Here is a 17,401-nt window from a genome sequence, read left to right as displayed (position 1 = left end):
TGTGCATTAATATGTAGATGGCCGTGTACGTGTGCCCATTGGGATTTCCTCGTTCGCGCCGCAGCTCCGTCGAGAGCGTAATTTTATTTCGGAAAAAATAGCCGCAACGTTAATTGGATAAGTTTCTCGATACTCGCGCTGCTCCGCTCGGCCACAACGCGCTACGAATTTAATCTGTGGCCGAAACGACGCGCAAAACCGGCCCCGTATAAATCAGAAAATATTGATTCCTCCATTGAATTAGTTTATTATCCGTCGACTCGTTCTTCCGCGGTACGTATATTCGCATAATCTTCGTCTGCGATGTGTTCGAAGAAGCAGTTTCGAAGAATCAGATATTTAGATTGTTGGAATTATTTCGGAAATAGGAATCGTACAGCAATCGATCGGGGCTCGTTTTCAAGCTCGAAGCATCTACTTTCAGCAGCTTCGTTCAACTTTTTTGTTCAGAATATTTTTGGCGATGCAACGACTGCGAAACCGAAGACACGACTTTTGCGAAAGCGGTACGAATTGAAACGTTTCTGGAACGTTGAAACATTTTTTCAACGACTGGAGCTACCGTGGGTTTGAAAACTGAATTCTTCCTCTTTGCAACGACCCCTTTAGATGTGACGCACGATTTTTTTGTTTTAGTCGTTTTATAGAGTATCGGCTGAGAGGTGTGGGCGTAATATTTGAGTTAACTGCCGAACTCGTTTGTCGTTTCTGTTTCATAAAACAGCCGAAGAGTATCGTACGTGAATTTTTGATAAGCGATCGTAAAGGGGAAGGTCTGGCCTTCGAACTCGTGGCAGACTTAATCGCGATAAAAATTTGCCAATTTAGAAATATCGATTCCAAAAGGATCGAATGTTTCGCTTGTCTGCACTTTGTTTTGGAGAAACACGCCTTTGCTCACTTCTCTGCTGTAGCATGCGAAAAGATATCAGAGGACGATGATTAGTATAGAATAAGAGCAGATTCTTCAAGCTTTAAAATGAGCTAAAATTCATTATTGCACGATTATTTTTACTGAAATTGTAACAATTTGAATATCGATCCACCATCTTATAAGGAGATTCTGTTATCGTCTCATTGCTTTGTGGTCACTGTGGAAAGTATGTTAACCTTTAAAAATCGTTATGAAACTCATGTTTCCATAGCACTCGGTCCGAATAATCACGAACGTACAAATCAAGACGTTTAAATCACCATAATCGAGCAAAAATCGCAAGATATAGTTAAAAAGAAACAATGAAATCGCTCGAAAGTGTTGTAAAATGCTTAAAAATCGCTTGTATTTAACGAGACAAAAAGGCAGAAGCCATATATAGTTCACAAAATTCTATCGGATCAAGCAGGCAAATCCAAGCCAACCGTCTTCGAACGAAAAGAAAAGCAAAAGCCGCCTGAAATAAAAATGCTAAAAGTCGTTGTTGTAAAAAAAAACCGACTTCCTGCGGTAAAAAAACAGAACAGGAGGCTCATTTTTCTAGTTGCCGATTCAGTCAGCAATTCTAAAAACGAAGTGCAAAGCTCCAATAATCGTAACTCCACTCCCCAATTTATCAATTTTCATCCATAAATTAAAGGTTAAATTTCGAACAAATTTACTGCAGTCCTCGTAATATATGCAGCCGCGTATCCATGCCGTGCATCCCCGATCGAGAAGGGAAGCTCCAATGATCGTAACTCCGCTGCCCAATTGATCCATTTTTATTTATAAACCGAAGGTTAAATTTCGAAAAAAAATTTACCTTGGTCCTTGTAATGTATGCGGCCGCATATCCAGGCCGCGCATCCCCGATCGAGAGAGGGAAGGCAAGAAGCTGGAAAAATACGTGAAAAGTGGTCGAAACGGCACGTGTCAAACTGCCCCAGGACAGGCGGGTTAAAGTTCGATCGAAGGAGCCGGCGCGGCGGTGAGCCGGTGGTCGACCGGGTGCGAATCACCTGTTTTTCCGGCGTGCAGGTACGGGGCAACATCGATCGGATCGGTGCACGGTCCGCCGGCAGCAGGCTGACATCGAGATTCGTTATCGTCCCGGAACAAGATTTCGTCGGGGCATCGGGGGTAAGCCGGAGGAGGTTGTCTGAAATTCGCCACGTCTCGGAAATTCAGGATTCAGCCTGGGTACGTGAAGTGCAGACTCGGTGTGCCGGTGGCGCGCACCTCTCTGGTCCCCCCTCCCCGCTCCCCTCGCCACCGTTTTCACCCTCTTCGTACCACCCTCGGCACCGCCCGACTCTTCCGAGTATCTTCGGCCGGTGAACCATCCGATGTTCTCGCGTCATCCGCCCTCCTCGTCCTCTTCGGCGTAGGCCGAGCCCTTGTGCTTTACCCGCTACTTTGCCCTCCACTAGAGCATAATCACCGGTGTTGAAACACCGCTGGAAATCCGCAAGCGCAGCCCCCGCCGCGGAATGCATTAAGGGCCGCTTGAAACACTTCCCTTGATCACTTTGAAAGGAAAAGTGCCCGGCGAAATTACGAGTGCACGCGCCGCCGCCCCCGCGCACACGATACAGATGCGCACAGCCCAGGTCAGCAGATCCGCGAGCCATTATCTGTTCTATTCGTGGCTCGGAACGGGGCTACGAGAGGCTGCGGTTCGTTGATGATGCCGAAATTTTGACGGATTTTCGGATCGTTTCGATTTGGTTGTCTGTTCGGCGAGCGCGACGGGGAAACGAGCCGTCGCGCGAAACGAAGATGTGAGATTTCAGAACCGCAAAATAATATCCAGAAAGTCCAGAAGTTACAGAAGTTACAGAAAAGTTCTAGAAAAGTTCCAGAAAGATTCCAGAAAGGTTGCAGTTAAGTTACAAGAAAGTTGCAGAAAAGTTCCAGAAATATTCCAGAAATGTATCAGGAAAGTTCCAGAAATGTTCCAGAAATATCCCAGAAAAGTTCCAGAAATGTTCCAAAAAGGCTCCAGAAATATTCCAGAAAAGTTCCAGAAATGTTCCAGAAATATCCCAGAAAAGTTCCAGAAATGTTCCAAAAAGGTTCCAGAAATATTCCAGAAAAGTTCCAGAAATGTTCCAGAAATATCCCAGAAAAGTTCCAGAAATGTTCCAAAAAGGTTCCAGAAATATTCCAGAAAAGTTCCAGAAATGTTCCAGAAATATTCCAGAAAAGTTCCAGGAATGTTCCAAAAAGGTTCCAGAAAAGTTCCAGAAAAGTTCCAGAAATGTTCCAGAAATATCCCAGAAAAGTTCCAGAAATGTTCCAAAAAGGTTCCAGAAATATTCCAGAAAAGTTCCAGAAAAGTTCCAGAAAAGTTCCAGAAATATTCCAGAAAAGTTCCAGAAATGTTCCAAAAAGGTTCCAGAAATATTCCAGAAAAGTTCCAGAAAAGTTCCAGAAAAGTTCCACAAAGATTCCAGAAAGTACAAGGGTTGATTCCAGGATCACCGAAAACGTGAACGCCGGGGCCTTTCTGGAAAAGTGAAAGGGAACACGTAAGAAACGAAAGTGCAGAAACGTTTCGAACGAATAAATGTTTCACGCGCGACAATGACGAGAACGTTTCGCAGCCGAAACAGCAAATTTAACTGTATGCAGAGACGCGATAAAAAAAGAGAGAAAAGAAGAACGGTGAGCCGACTGTTTATGAACTGCGCGCAAGGATGCTTCATTATTTGTTAGTTGTTCATCATAATTTTATCAGGAGTTAAAAGCAGTTAACTTCCCAGCAGCGTTTTAAAATTCGAAATTTATGGTTTCGGATGGTTGTCGCGAGGCGTGTCACCGGAAAAAACCGTTTAAATTTGTATCGCGCCGCATTATTTTATCTCCCTGTTGATATTTTGTTAAAAAAAACCGACCATCCCCGGAAAGGATTTTAGCCGTCGTCGATTAAAAACATACGCAGGCGATTAAAAACATACAGAGAGAGAAAGAGAGAGAGACAGAGAGAGGCAGAGAGAGGCAGAGAGTAACAGAGAGATAGAGAGAGAATGAAAGAGAGAGCGAGAGAGTGAAAGAGAGAGAGAGAGAGTGAAAGAGAGAGAGAGCGCGCGATAGGGAGAGAGCGATAGAGAGAGAGAGCGTGATAGAGAGAGCGCCCGTAGGGAGAGAGCAATTGAAAGAGAGAGCAATAGAGGGAGAGCGCAATTGAGAGAGAGAGAGCGATAGGGAGAGAGCGCGATAGGGAGAGCGCCCGTAGGAAGAGAGCAATTGAAAGAGAGAGCGATAGAGGGAGAGCGCAATTGAGAGAGAGAGAGCGATAGGAAGAGAGCGCAATAGGGAGAGAACGCGATAGGGAGAGCGCCCGATAGGGAGAGAGCAATTGAGAGAGAGCGATAGAGGGAGAGCGCAATTGAGAGAGAGAGAGCGATAGGGAGAGAGCGCAATAGGGAGAGAGCGCGATAGGGAGAGCGCCCGATAGGGAGAGAGCAATTGAGAGAGGGCGATAGGGAGAGAGCAATTGAGAGAAAGCGATAGAGAGAGCGCCCGATAGGGAGAGTACGAGAGAGAGAGAGAGAGCGAGAGATTGAAAGAGAGAGAGAGAGTGAGAGAGCGAGAGAGCGAAAGAGAGAGAGGGAGGAAGAGATAAAATTTCTCCGGCGCGTGTAAATTGAATTTTATAATTTTCCATCACCGTGAAATGGCATACGGAAAAGCGTAGACCGAGGAGTGTGTGGATTTAATTAAATTGTAGGTAGCCGTGTAATCGAATCCTAGTACAACTGCGATTACGAAAGTCGTTCTATGTTTAATGCCCTGCAGGGAAATAGTAAATGCAATTTAGAACGTCCTGCGGCGCGGCTAATTTATTGATATCGAGCACCGCGTAATTTTGCACCGGTCGGTGCTAATAATGAACAATAAAATTTTAACGAACCACTCCGCGAGCGACAAATAAAACGCCGCCGGCAAAAAAAAAGGAGAAGAAAGGAAAACTGAAGCTTCGCTGCACGATGGAACCGGGTAGAAATCTCGACCTTTTCCCCCCCGTTATGCGCAGATTTTTCTTGAAAAATTTCCAATTACTTTAACTGCGTCAATTTGTGCTCTTGCAGTTCCCCCCGTTTTCTTTTCTCGTCCCGACCCTCGATATCTTTACGGCAAAGTTTTCTTTACCGCAAGATCTCTTCGGGAAAAGATTTCTTAACGGCGAGATTAATGCGGTAAAATTTTAATGATCCGTTTCGCGAGAGACGACGCTGAACATTGGATAATATTTCGTAATTGTTGTCGAGTGACGAAATGAAAAAAAAAAGAAAGAAAGAGAACAGAAAAATTCGGAAACATGGATTTTCTATTCTTTAAGATTATGGTTGGTAAAAAGAATTCGATAACGAAATTCTAATTTTTTTTGGATATTATTCGAACCAAAGGGCTTGCTCTATAATTTGTCTATGTTGCTGAACATTTTATGCTCGACTTCATGTAACATTTGAAAAATATCGCACTGTTCTGCGCCGTCTGGTTTCCGAGATATTTTAAGAACGAGCTTTCACCCTTCACTTTCGTGGCTGTTCTCGCCCCTTCAGTGTGGACGATGGCCGATATACGTGTAGTATTATATGCCATGAATTTAAGATGTTCCTAAATTTTTACGACTGTTTATACACTGGAACCCCGATTATCCAAGTTCTCGATATCCGAATTTTATATTACTATTTATTGTACAAATCTATACACTGTGCGTTGCAAGCAGTTTGCTTCGATAGGAACAATTCGAAAAATTATAAACCGAATAATTGGAAACTCAACGTAACTTTCACTATTTTACTGATATTTAAACAAGGATCGAAAAAATCTATATTTGGATATTTCTATTTTTTCTAATATATATATATTAGAAAAAATAAAAATATCCAAATATAGATTTTTATATTGTTATATTATTATATTATTATTATTACAATATAACAATATGACAATATAATAATATAATAATATAGCAATATAATAATATAATAATATAATAATATAATAATATAATAATATAATAATATAATAATATAATAATATAATAATATAATAATATAATAATATAATAATATAATAATATAATAATATAATAATATAATAATATAATAATATAATAATATGATAATATAATAATATTCCAGAAGTTCCAGAAAAACTAAAATGATACAAAGCAACCCTAAAATGATGACCAGCGATAATTCGATGCGACAGCAACAAAAGTAACAATAATAATAATAAAACGAACGACACGCTGCCTTTCCAGAAGCAGACCAAAATATGATGACGGAAGTGACAGATAAGGGTTGTCGAACACCCCGATGAAAAGCAATCAGATTCGCTTTAAGCGGATAAATAAAATCTGTCCGAGAAAACAAGGAATCGCGATTTCCCGTTACTAAAATGGCGCAATTTCAAACAGAATATGCAAGGTAGCAAGTTCTAACCCTGAACAGAAGGGTTGCAACCACCGCAGGCCTTAGCATGCACTTAATTTTCCATCCATCTTGCGACCAGGCTGACAGTGGCCGGCAGAAGTCGGCGTTTCGAAAAACGGAAGGATAATTCCGTGGGGGTTGAAGGCAGCCGGGAATCCTCGACATCGACGTGAAGGGTTAGAGGTGAAAATGGGTGGAGGAGCAGCCCGTGTAGGATGCGGCGAATCTTCCGAGCAACGTCGAGGTCCTACTTTGATCAGGCGCAGTGGATTTACGCTCATCCTCGGCAATCTGCCCTGCCTCTCTCTCTTTCTCTCCCTCTCCCTCTCTCTCTCTCTTTCTCTCTTTCCGTCTACGACGGGTCTGGCCACCATCCGTCCCGCCTTCTTCGTCGCACCTGTTCGACGTCGCGTTGCTACAGCCGCTCCTCCTCGCGACGTCTTTGAACCGCGACTCGTCGTAGGCATTTCAACAAGCCCGAAGCATTGGCGGAAGTGCCGTGGCAATGCCATTACCGGTCGAAAGAGAGAAACCTAGGCAAGCTGCGTTATAAGTTGCTTTTGCGTTTCTGCGGCTTTCGGTTCGAAATTTTGTTTACAGTAGACCGGGCTGCGACCGAGAAAGGGAATTACGTAGCACTGTCTAGGACAGCCAGGTTCCAATTCTGCGGTTCTTTTAAATTGTCGCTTCAATTTTTGTTCCAAATAATCTTTCCAATTTTTGTTTCAAATTAGCTTCTTTATTCTTGTTCCAAATTAGCTTTTCAATTTTTGTTCTAAATTATCTTTCCAATTTTTGTTCGAAATTATTATATCTTTTCAATTCTTGTTCCAAATTAGCTTTTCAATTCTTGTTCTGAATCATCTTTTCAATTTTGGTTCGAAATCATCCTTTCAATTTATGTTGCCATCTATATTTTCAATTTTTGTTCTAAATTATCTTTTCCAGTATTGTTCTAAATTATCTTTCCAATTTTTGTTCGAAATCATCCTTTCAATTTTTGTTCGAAATTATCTTTTCAATTTTTGTTCGAAATATTCCTTTCAATTTCTGTTCGAAATTAGCTTTTCAATTCTTGTTCTAAATCATCTTTTCAATTTTGGTTCCAAATTATCCTTTCAATTTCTATTCCAATTTCTATTTTCAATTTTTGTTCAAAATATTCCTTTCAATTTCTGTTCTAATTTATATTTTCAATTCTTGTTCTAAATCATCTTTTCAATTTTGGTTCCAAATTATCCTTTCAATTTCTATTCCAATTTATATTTTCAATTGTTGTTCAAAATATTCCTTTCAATTTCTGTTCTAATTTATATTTTCAATTTCTGTTCGAAATTAGCTTTTCAATTCTTGTTCTAAATCATCTTTTCAATTTTGGTTCCAAATTATCTTTTCAATTTCTGTTCCACATCATCCTTCCAATTTCTATTCCAAACTATCCCTCCAATTTCTGTTCCAAATTATCTTGTCAATTTTTGTTCCATATCATCTTTTCAATTTTGGTTCCAAATGATCAATTCAAATATTTGCTCCAAATCGTCCTTTCAATTTTCGTTCCAGATCATCCTTCAAACACACTTCGTTTCAAATTATCTTTGAAATTTTTGTTTGAATTTCGCCTGCACTTCTTTGTTTCGTCGTTCCGGGTGTTCTTTATGACTCTTTTTCCGAAGGAAGGTTTGTTTCGCCGCACAGCCTCGACGGTTGGCAGCTTATTTAAAAATTCTAACCGAGTACTACCTGAGTTACCGGGCCGCGCGGCCCGGCGAAACGCGAAATAAGAACGAAAGACGAATTGCTTCGCTTTGAAGACGCGAGGATATACAGAGGCTAGTTGGAATTTATGACGACGAATGCGGCCGGCTGCTTTCGAAGGGGATATAGGCGAATCGAAAGGATTTAGGGAAACGTGAATGCGACGGTAAGTTCCGTGAAATTCGTGCATGGTCGCCGGGATCTTTGACTTCGGCTTGAAACAAGACGCTTCAATTATCGCTGGTTCGTCGATTTTCGACCATTCGCTTAAAACTCTGTAGAGAAGCGTTTGAAGCGATTTAATCAAATATTGATATCCGTATTTAATAAAAAAATCTTATCTAAATACTGATATGGAAAATAATAATCTTCTTCGACTTCCAGTTAGGGTAAATAATATTTGCTTCGACTCCAGTTAGGAAAAAATAATATTCTCCTTACTTCAATTTTTATGAATCCACAGATTTATTGTTACTATTGAAAATTGTATCAAGATATTTGTGTAGCAAAAACCGAAAAAGCTTTCCATCGATTTCTCCTCGAATCTAAATGAAAATTTCAGCTGAGTAAAAAGAAATGAAAAATGCATTTCGGAATATATTAAATGAAGAACGATAGTTTTACAATTATATCAATAATTTTAATAACACGTTTACGTAAAAGATCCATATTTATTTATTCGATTATATTACATTAAATAATAAATAAATAAATAATAAATAATTAGAATATATAAAGAATAAATATATTAGAATATGGTAAATTAGAAATTACACGTTGTAATAAACATATTACGATACAGTAAATTAAGAATATGTTAAATTACAAATTAGGATGTGTTGAATAAACAAATAATGAATAAATAACGATCATGATAATATTTTCGAGATGATCGTCGGCTAATCCGAAATCTCTCGTGAAATTTCCTCCGTTCGTTCGACCAGATTTCAGACGCGAGCATTCTTTACGCTAGCTCGCGCAAGAAAATTCTACGAAGGAAAGAACAACAAAGCGTCGGTTTTTCGTTTTACGAGGAAAAAATACTGTTTCAAGAATGCATGAAAGAATCCTTATCGATCCTACGTAACAGCGAGACGCGAACCAAGCGAAGGTTACCGTCTTCGTTTTATCGAAATAAAGTTCTTAATAAAGGATCGCGGTATATCGCAGAAAAAAATGACGATCGGCGGAATGTCCTCGAGAGGAATTTTCATTATTATCGACGTGGGGCACAATGAGCCGATCGCGATGCCACGAATTAATATACAATACATGCGCACGCGGACTTTCATTCGGCTGCTCGAACTTCGATTAAAATCGATGTTCCAACCGAGTTTGTTCGCCTCGTTCGTCAAACACGCGGACGATTTTTGTTTCCTCGTCGAATTAACGGTACAACGCCCTGACTTTTTCATGCCGATCATGTTTCAGTTCCACGGACTATGCAAAGATTCGAAGCATTAAAAATCGAAGCCGAAAGCGGTGCGCGTTCTCGGATCAAAAAATATCGCTCCGGCTTCAACGATTATTTAAACATACTTCCACGCCGATCACACGACATTATACTATACCATTCTACTCGGTAGAGTCTACAGAATAATACTGCGCAAATTAGAACCACTTAACTATAACCGCTGAAGCGCGCGAGCCCTTCAAACTTCCCCAAACTTCCTCAAACTCGACGACCAGCGATCGGGGTCGATTTTTTCGAAAACCATGCGCGTCGAATTCGCGTTGAAAAAGATCTAGATTCGTAAGGGAGACGTCCGAGTCTACGGGAAACGTATGTACGATTAGAAAATGCTGGAAATCATTTTGTGGTGAAAACAGGCGTTGCTCGCGAGGCAAAATAATTTCTTAAAATTCGACCGAGATCGCAGTTCGGTGGAATTGGACGTTGCAGCCTAAAAGACCAGCGATCGGGGTCGATTTTTTCGAAAACCATGCGTGTCAAATTCGCGTTAGAAAAGACCTAGATTCTTAAGGGAGACGTCCGAGTCTATGGGAAACGTCTGTACGATTCGAAAATGCTGGAAATCATTTTGTGGTGAAAACAGGCGTTGCTCGCGAGGCAAAATAACTTCTTAAAATTCGGCCGAGATCGCAGTTCGGTGGAATTGGACGTTGTAGCCTGAGAGACCAGCGATCGGGGTCGATTTTTTCGAAAACCATGCGCGTCGAATTCGCGTTAGAAAAGACCTAGATTCTTAAGGGAGACGTCCGAGTCTACGGGAAACGTCTGTACGATTCGAAAATGCTGGAAATCATTTTGTGGCGAAAACAGGCGTTGCTCGCGAGGCAAAATAATTTCTTAAAACTCGGCCGGGATCGCAGTTCGGTGGAATTGGGCGTTGCAGCCTGAAAGACCAGCGATCGGGGTCGATTTTTTCGAAAACCATGAGTGCCAAATTCGCGTTAGAAAAGATTCGAAAATGCTGGAAATCATTTTGTGGTGAAAACAGGCGAGGCAAGATAATTTCTTAAAATTCGGCCGAGATCGCAGTTCGGTGGAATTGGACGTTGCAGCCTGAGAGACCAGCGATCGGGGTCGATTTTTTCGAAAACCATGCGCGTCGAATTCGCGTTAGAAAAGACCTAGATTCTTAAGGGAGACGTCCGAGTCTACGGGAAACGTCTGTACAATTCGAAAATGCTGGAAATCATTTTGTGGTGAAAACAGGCGAGGCAAGATAATTTCTTAAAATTCGGCCGGGATCGCAGTTCGGTGGAATTGGACGTTGCAGCCTGAGAGAATCGCTGTCTGCGAGCGTGCCCACGGTTCAAGAATTAACTGGCATGATCTACGGGATCATCGCGGCCATTGAGCTCGGGCCCCTTTCAAATCTGTCGACGATTAATTCATTCGAAAGCGGCAACACGCACGAAACGGTGCCGGCGGGGAGCACAATTTCGGGAAGACGATCCGCCGGGTATTATATATCGTCGGGCACAAAGCGGCCGCTCCCGACGAACCCCCTCGGCGCCCTTCCCACCCCCTCCCCCCCTCTCCGCCCGCGTTGCCAAACCGCCCCCGCCGGTAGCCGGAATTCGTTCGTGCGAAGACGAAATTTGTCGGCGTAATTACGCGGGCGGGAAATACGAGCATGACGGGCGACGCGATTACACGTAGAAATAATTCCAGGCCGTGTCTGATGTTCTGTTGCAGATACAAGTGTACGGCTTCAACGCGGAATTGTATCACAACATGAGCGAGGCGCAGCACAAGAGTCAGGGCCTGGTCGCGATCTCGTTAATGGTCCAGGTAAGCCGACGAAATTGCTTTTCCACCTGGCCGAAGTATTTCAGGGCCACTTTCAGCCCTTTGAGCTGTTACGATTGCACCGCTCCGGGTCCGGAGCCACGGTAACTTTGTACAGTCGTTCGTGGAAGCCGTCGAGCAGCCCACGGTACCCGAATGTTATTCTTCTTTTTAGAAGTCGCGCGTGATAGAACATTTTTTCTTTCTTTTTTTTCTTTTTTTTTTATAAAAGGAACAATGAATTTTGGAATTTAGTGAATTTGCTTCGGTCGCGAGAAGAGAATAGAACGTTAAAATATTTATTCAGAATATTTATTTAAAATGTCATGAAATATTGTTAAATTCTTTTGTCAGTCCGAGTAATAACAAAATTAAGAAAATAAAGCATTTCAGTCATGTTATCTAGTATACTAGTCCGTCTGCAATCTAAAAAAAGTAAAGTAATTTATTTTTTTATAGTTTTAAAAATGTCATTCCGTTTCGAAAGGTGTACCGAGACTTTTTTGACTGACTGTACATTTACATACACATATTTATATATTTTTATTACATTTATATTATATTATATTATATTATATTATATTATATTATATTATATTATATTATATTATATTATATTATATTATATTATATTATATTATATCATGTTATTATATTATATTTATATAATTTATAAATAAAACGATTTCTGTTGCTCGTAACGAAAAGTTGAACGATTAAATAAATTCAAAATGATTATTTCGAACATAAAAATTGTTCTATCGAATTGACAACGGTTTTATGATGTTTCGGTAACTTTGTTCGACACTTTCTAGAACGACTGTATTTTAAAGAACACTCCCGGAGTACTCTTTCTACGATTCCCACTCGAAGCTTGAATAATTGTTTCTTGTTTCGGATGTGTTGGAATGCTCTTCAAGATTCTCGTGTATTTCTAAGGATATTTTTGGTAGGAGAGTATGTTAAAAGGAATTTTTAAAGAGGAATGGCCCGGCTGGGGAGATTTACGATGCTCTCTTGCAGGGGAACTTGTATTTGTTGTACGACAACCAAACTGCGGATCTCGTTTGCAAAATAAAACTTGTAAGAATTATAGATTATATATAATATCATCTTTTGTATATAAATTATATTGAAAACTGTGAGAATTAGAGATTAGAATGAATTGTTTATTTCGATCATTTTGATGGGTTGCAGAAAGATGTAACAATATTATAAAATTATTCTCTTGTACCCTCACGATTTCATGTATCAACCACCCCTAATTTCCATAAGTGCATAAAATCCGCAGTATAGCAATAACAACGTCTTCATGCGGAATGTCGCATTTTTAAAATCATTAGACAGTAAATCCGTATTGTTTACTTCAATAATTTTGATGAGTTGCAGAAAGATGTAACAATACTATAAAATTATTCTCTTGTACCTTCACGATTTCATATATCAACCACCCCTAATTTCCATAAGTGCATTAAATCCGCAGTATAGCAATAACAACGTCTTCATGCGGAATGTCGCACTTTTAAAATCATTAGACAGTAAATCCCTGTGCAAAATAAAAATTGTCTGCAACGATTACAAAGGACAGGACTCCAATCTAATATTATTTCATCCCTTAACAATTACAACGAACAATTTGAACTTGGAGCTAACGCAACGATGTTGTTAAATTCGTCTGACATTTTTATGTCTTCTGTCTTCTATTCGAATATTAAAAAATATTCATTAATGTTAAAAAATATTAACGAAAACACCGTCGTTCTCCACGGTCTGAGAAATCGCGCGCGGAAAGAAAACGATAGGAGCCCGAGCGTTTACAATAATCGCCCAACGAAATTCCCCTCTGTTCCTGTGGTGTTCTATCTCTTTTTTTTTGTTGTTCTTTTGCTTCCGGTGCTTTATTTTCGGTTCACGGTCGCCGCCGCGCGTTTTAACGGCCAAGGACCGTGAAGTCGGGGGGGAAACCGGAAGCCACCGAACGGCCGCCATCTTTCGCAACTTCGAAAATTTATTCCGAAAGTAAACACCGTTGCACCGTTGCAAAACCTATTGCATGTTTTATGAAGCCGGGAATCTCTGTCGCGTGACGTGCACAGTTTTTCGACGGTTCCGGGGCGAGCCGGTTTTTCCGCGACGGTTTGTTCGTTTCGCGTCGTTAATTTCGCGGCCCGCGAAGAGTGATTTTGGTTAATGATTTGGAAACGATCGAGGGAAGACGCCGCTTGCCATCGCCGGAGACGCTCCTCCTCTCCGCCGTTTTTGCGTCGTTAGTGCTGCAAAACTGTTTCAGAACGACGATTATATTGCACTCTTTGTGTTGTAACCCGCGCTTATTTCCTGTCATTCCATTGTTTATTATTCGGTACTATTTTATTCCTTTTACTCAGGAAATTTGTCACGAGATTTACTGCGTTTGCTTATTTTATTCGTGTATTATTTTCTCTTGTAAAGAAATTACTTCGCGCTATCTTTCAGCGACAACTAAATCCATTCTGTGACGTGGCTGTAAGATTAGGTTTTTTATGTTTTATATTTTAGAGCTTGCTTAGGAGCAAGTAGACGATTTTAAATTGCTTTCTTTGTATGCGAAACTGACCGATCTAGAAATGCTTATTTCATTTGACAATATACTTCAATGAGACATTGGTTAAAATAATCGTTTCTCGCTATATTCTTAAAAAATACTATTTTAATTAACAGTTTCATTTATTGTAGGTTATGTAGACGCTTTCGAATTGCTTTTCTGTATGCAAAACTTACCGATACGACCAATGTGAAAATGCTATTTAATTCGACAGTAAATTTCAACATCATGAGATATATTGGTCAAAATAATTATTTTTCCTATATTCTTAAAAAAATGCTATTGCAATTAATAACTCTATTTCTTGACCAATATAAAAATGCTATTTTATTCAGCACTACACTTCAATATCATGAAATATTGGTTAAAATAATTATATCTCCTATATTCTTAAAAAAATGCTATTGCAATTAATAACTTCATTTCTTGTGAATTATATAGACACTTTCAAAACGCTTTTCTTTTCGTAAAACTGACTGACAATCAATCGAAATGTGCTATGTTATTCAACACTAATTCTGTCGAAGACTGAAACTGACTCGTTGCTTCCTAAAAATAGCAAGATTAAATTAATTTCAACACTTCGCCACTGTACCACAACGTACGCTCGAATTAACATTCAATTCCCGCACAAAATTCTTTGAAAGTCTAATTGACGCTCACATTGTCCACAAAAATAAACAATTTGGGAAGAAGAAATATTTTTTTCGATTATTCGAGCCCTGCGGTTCGTTTTTATAGATACAAATTATCAACAACTATAAAAACGAGCTGCAAGGCTGTAATAATCGTATCTCCTCTTCCCAAATTGTCCATTTCTGTGGACAATCTTAGCGTCAGTTAGGGAAAAATTGCTGTACTTGAATCGCTTACCATTTCCAATCCACCGTATTCGAAACGCACCCAATTCCGACCGCAAGAGATACAGTAATGTCTCTCTAATTGACGCTCAGATTGTCCACCAAAATGGACAATTTTGGAAGAGAAGATCCGATTGTTCGAGCCCTGTTGCTCGTTCTTTATGGTTATCGATTGTCAACAACTATAAAAACGCGTCGCAAGGTTCGAATAATCGTATCTCCTCTTCCCAAATTGTCCGTTTCTGTTGCACAACCTGAGCGTCGATAAGGGAGACATTGCTGTAACCGGCGAAAAACTCCGTCCGATGACAGAAGCGTCTCTGTATCAGTGCCAATCGGCATCGTCCGTTGCCGATGGACTTCCCGAAGGCCCGAGAACGAGGGCCGGCAGCGAAGCGAGCGCGTTTCGACGCAGCGGGCCGCGCCGGACGAATTAATTAACAGAGCTCCGTGGCTGGAATAAATTAACAAACGAAGCTGCCGCGGTAAATTATCGAACCAATGGGGTCGTGCGTACCCGTTGCGATAAATTAACGAATGCGAGCACGGTTACGGCGCGGCCTGGCGCGGCGCGGCGCGATGCGGCGCGGAGGCCCGGTAAAAGCCCGAAAGCCCGAAGAATTCCGGGATGATCCCAAAGCGGCCGCAAACGCGGAGCAACGGGACGGAGCGGCGGGTTGCGGCGGTTCCAAAGCCGGTTCCCATGGACCTTTAACAGGTGCTCGATCTCTCCTCGTTGCGGGGGCGGATCGCAAAAGTGTGTCGCGGCGGAGGGCCCGCGTTGACGGCTGTAATTCAAACGGATTATACCCCGGGGATGTCTGAGGGATGAGATCCAAATGAGTTGGTAGCCCCGCTCGCTGTCGCTGCTCGAACAATCTAGGACCTAAATGAGCTCCCGGTTATTTTCACTCGACCCGCAACCATCCCAGACCACCCTCCCCCACCCTCCGCGTAGAGCACCCCTTTCGGTGCCACGTGATAGTCGTTTTTCTGATGCCTGTTCGCGGTTGATTCTCGCTTTAGACGTTCCCGCTTGCACACGGGATTTCACTGTAAAGATTTTGTTTATTCCCCGGCAGCTCGACGATGATAGTTTACACGTGTTGGAGCTGTTTTATGTTCGCGCGTGATATTTTTGAAGATTTTTCGTACGTAGGTTGCTTCAGTTTCGTATTTTTAAGCGTTAAACATTGTTAACATTTTTAAGTCACGCACCTTTACGTTGAAAATGCAGCAGACATTGTTTGCGATATTTCTGGTTAAATTGTGATATTTTGTATGAAATTTGTTGCAATGATTCGTATGATATTTATTGAATTATCTTCTCTCTCTTGTCTCTGATATTTTTAGGTTCTTTATTGTGACGTTTTGTGCATGAATTATTGTATTGTTTGCTCTTGCTTGTCGATTTTTCTGATTTCTTTATTGCAATGTTTGGGATGAAATTTATTTTGGTCTGTTGTTGCTCTGTTTGCTGTGTTCATTGTGATATTTCTGATTTCTTCATGGCAATATTTTGTATCAAATTTATTTTACTGTTTGCTCTCTTGTTTGTCAATTTTTCTAATTTCTTTATTGCAATGTTTTGCACGAAATTTATTTTACCGTTTGCTCTCACGTTTGTCAATTTTTCTGATCTTTTTATTGCATTGTTTTGCATGAAATTTATTTTACTGTTTGCTCTCCTGTTTGTGATATTTCTGGTTTCCTTATTGTAATCTTTTGTCTAAAATTGATCGTATAATTTGCTCTTGTTGGTTGTTGTTTCCTCTTGTTCATTGCTATTTGCTCTCCTTTCTTAAAAATCAGCGACACGTGCGAACAGCAAAAGCAAACATATTTTGCCTTCGATTAAAGCATCTGCGTCTCCGAGGATGATCCTATTATCTCGACGAAACAATTGTTTTCGCGCGCAACAACAAAATAGCTCGCAAACGCGTCTTTCGTCTTCAAACGTCAGCCTGGCGGTAATAGTTATGCTCGCCAGAAAACAATAGCGAAAATCCGAGGCCGGTGTTTCGTCGACTCAACTATTGATTGGAAATAAAATGAATTGCCGGATGTTTGCCGTACAATATTTGCCCGTGGGATCAGTTAGTTACGCGCGGCGCTCTATTTACGTATATTGTTCGGGTCGTAATATCAAGTTTGAATTAAGTTCGGGCCGGAGGAGCGTTTTCATAAGTCTTGTTAACGGAAGATAACGGAGCCGCATAGTTCCCTCTAGTTCCCGATCGAATTGTTGAACGGGAACTTCGGGGTTAAATTAAATCGCCAAACGCGCGGCCGGGAAATTAGAATGCGGGCCATCGATCGCTGGGGGTTTTTTTTGCCCCGGACGGATTCGGAATTCGTCGGGTTTATTAGGTTCCTACGAGCTTAGAACCGTCAAAAAGACGGTTCGACGAAGCGTCGAAGATGTCGCGGCCGTCCCACTTGATTTCGTGAACACGCGATATTCTTTGTTATCCCGGCGATATCCGGCCGGCGGATTTTCGCGAACCAATCTGGCCCCTGGTTACTTTTGCATTTTCATCGGTTACGAATTCGAAAAATTCCAATAAAAGCGACAGCTGC

General features: G+C 40.9%; 1 protein-coding gene across 2 annotated transcripts in view; it reads left to right on the top strand.

Annotated features, from left to right (window-relative positions):
* CARPA (Carbonic anhydrase-related protein A) overlaps nt 1-17,401 on the top strand; it is a 388,895-nt gene that overhangs the window by 327,998 nt on the left and 43,496 nt on the right. For both annotated transcript variants that reach the window (XM_033479116.2, XM_033479115.2), the window contains exon 5: nt 11,285-11,380. In XM_033479116.2, the coding sequence (XP_033335007.1) occupies nt 11,285-11,380 (96 nt within the window). The remainder of the gene's footprint in view (nt 1-11,284; nt 11,381-17,401) is intronic.

This window comes from Megalopta genalis, chromosome 2, assembly GCF_051020955.1.
Source record: "Megalopta genalis isolate 19385.01 chromosome 2, iyMegGena1_principal, whole genome shotgun sequence".
NCBI lineage: Eukaryota > Metazoa > Arthropoda > Insecta > Hymenoptera > Halictidae > Megalopta > Megalopta genalis.
Note: the sequence above shows the minus strand (reverse complement) of the source record. Positions and strands in the feature narration are given on the sequence as shown.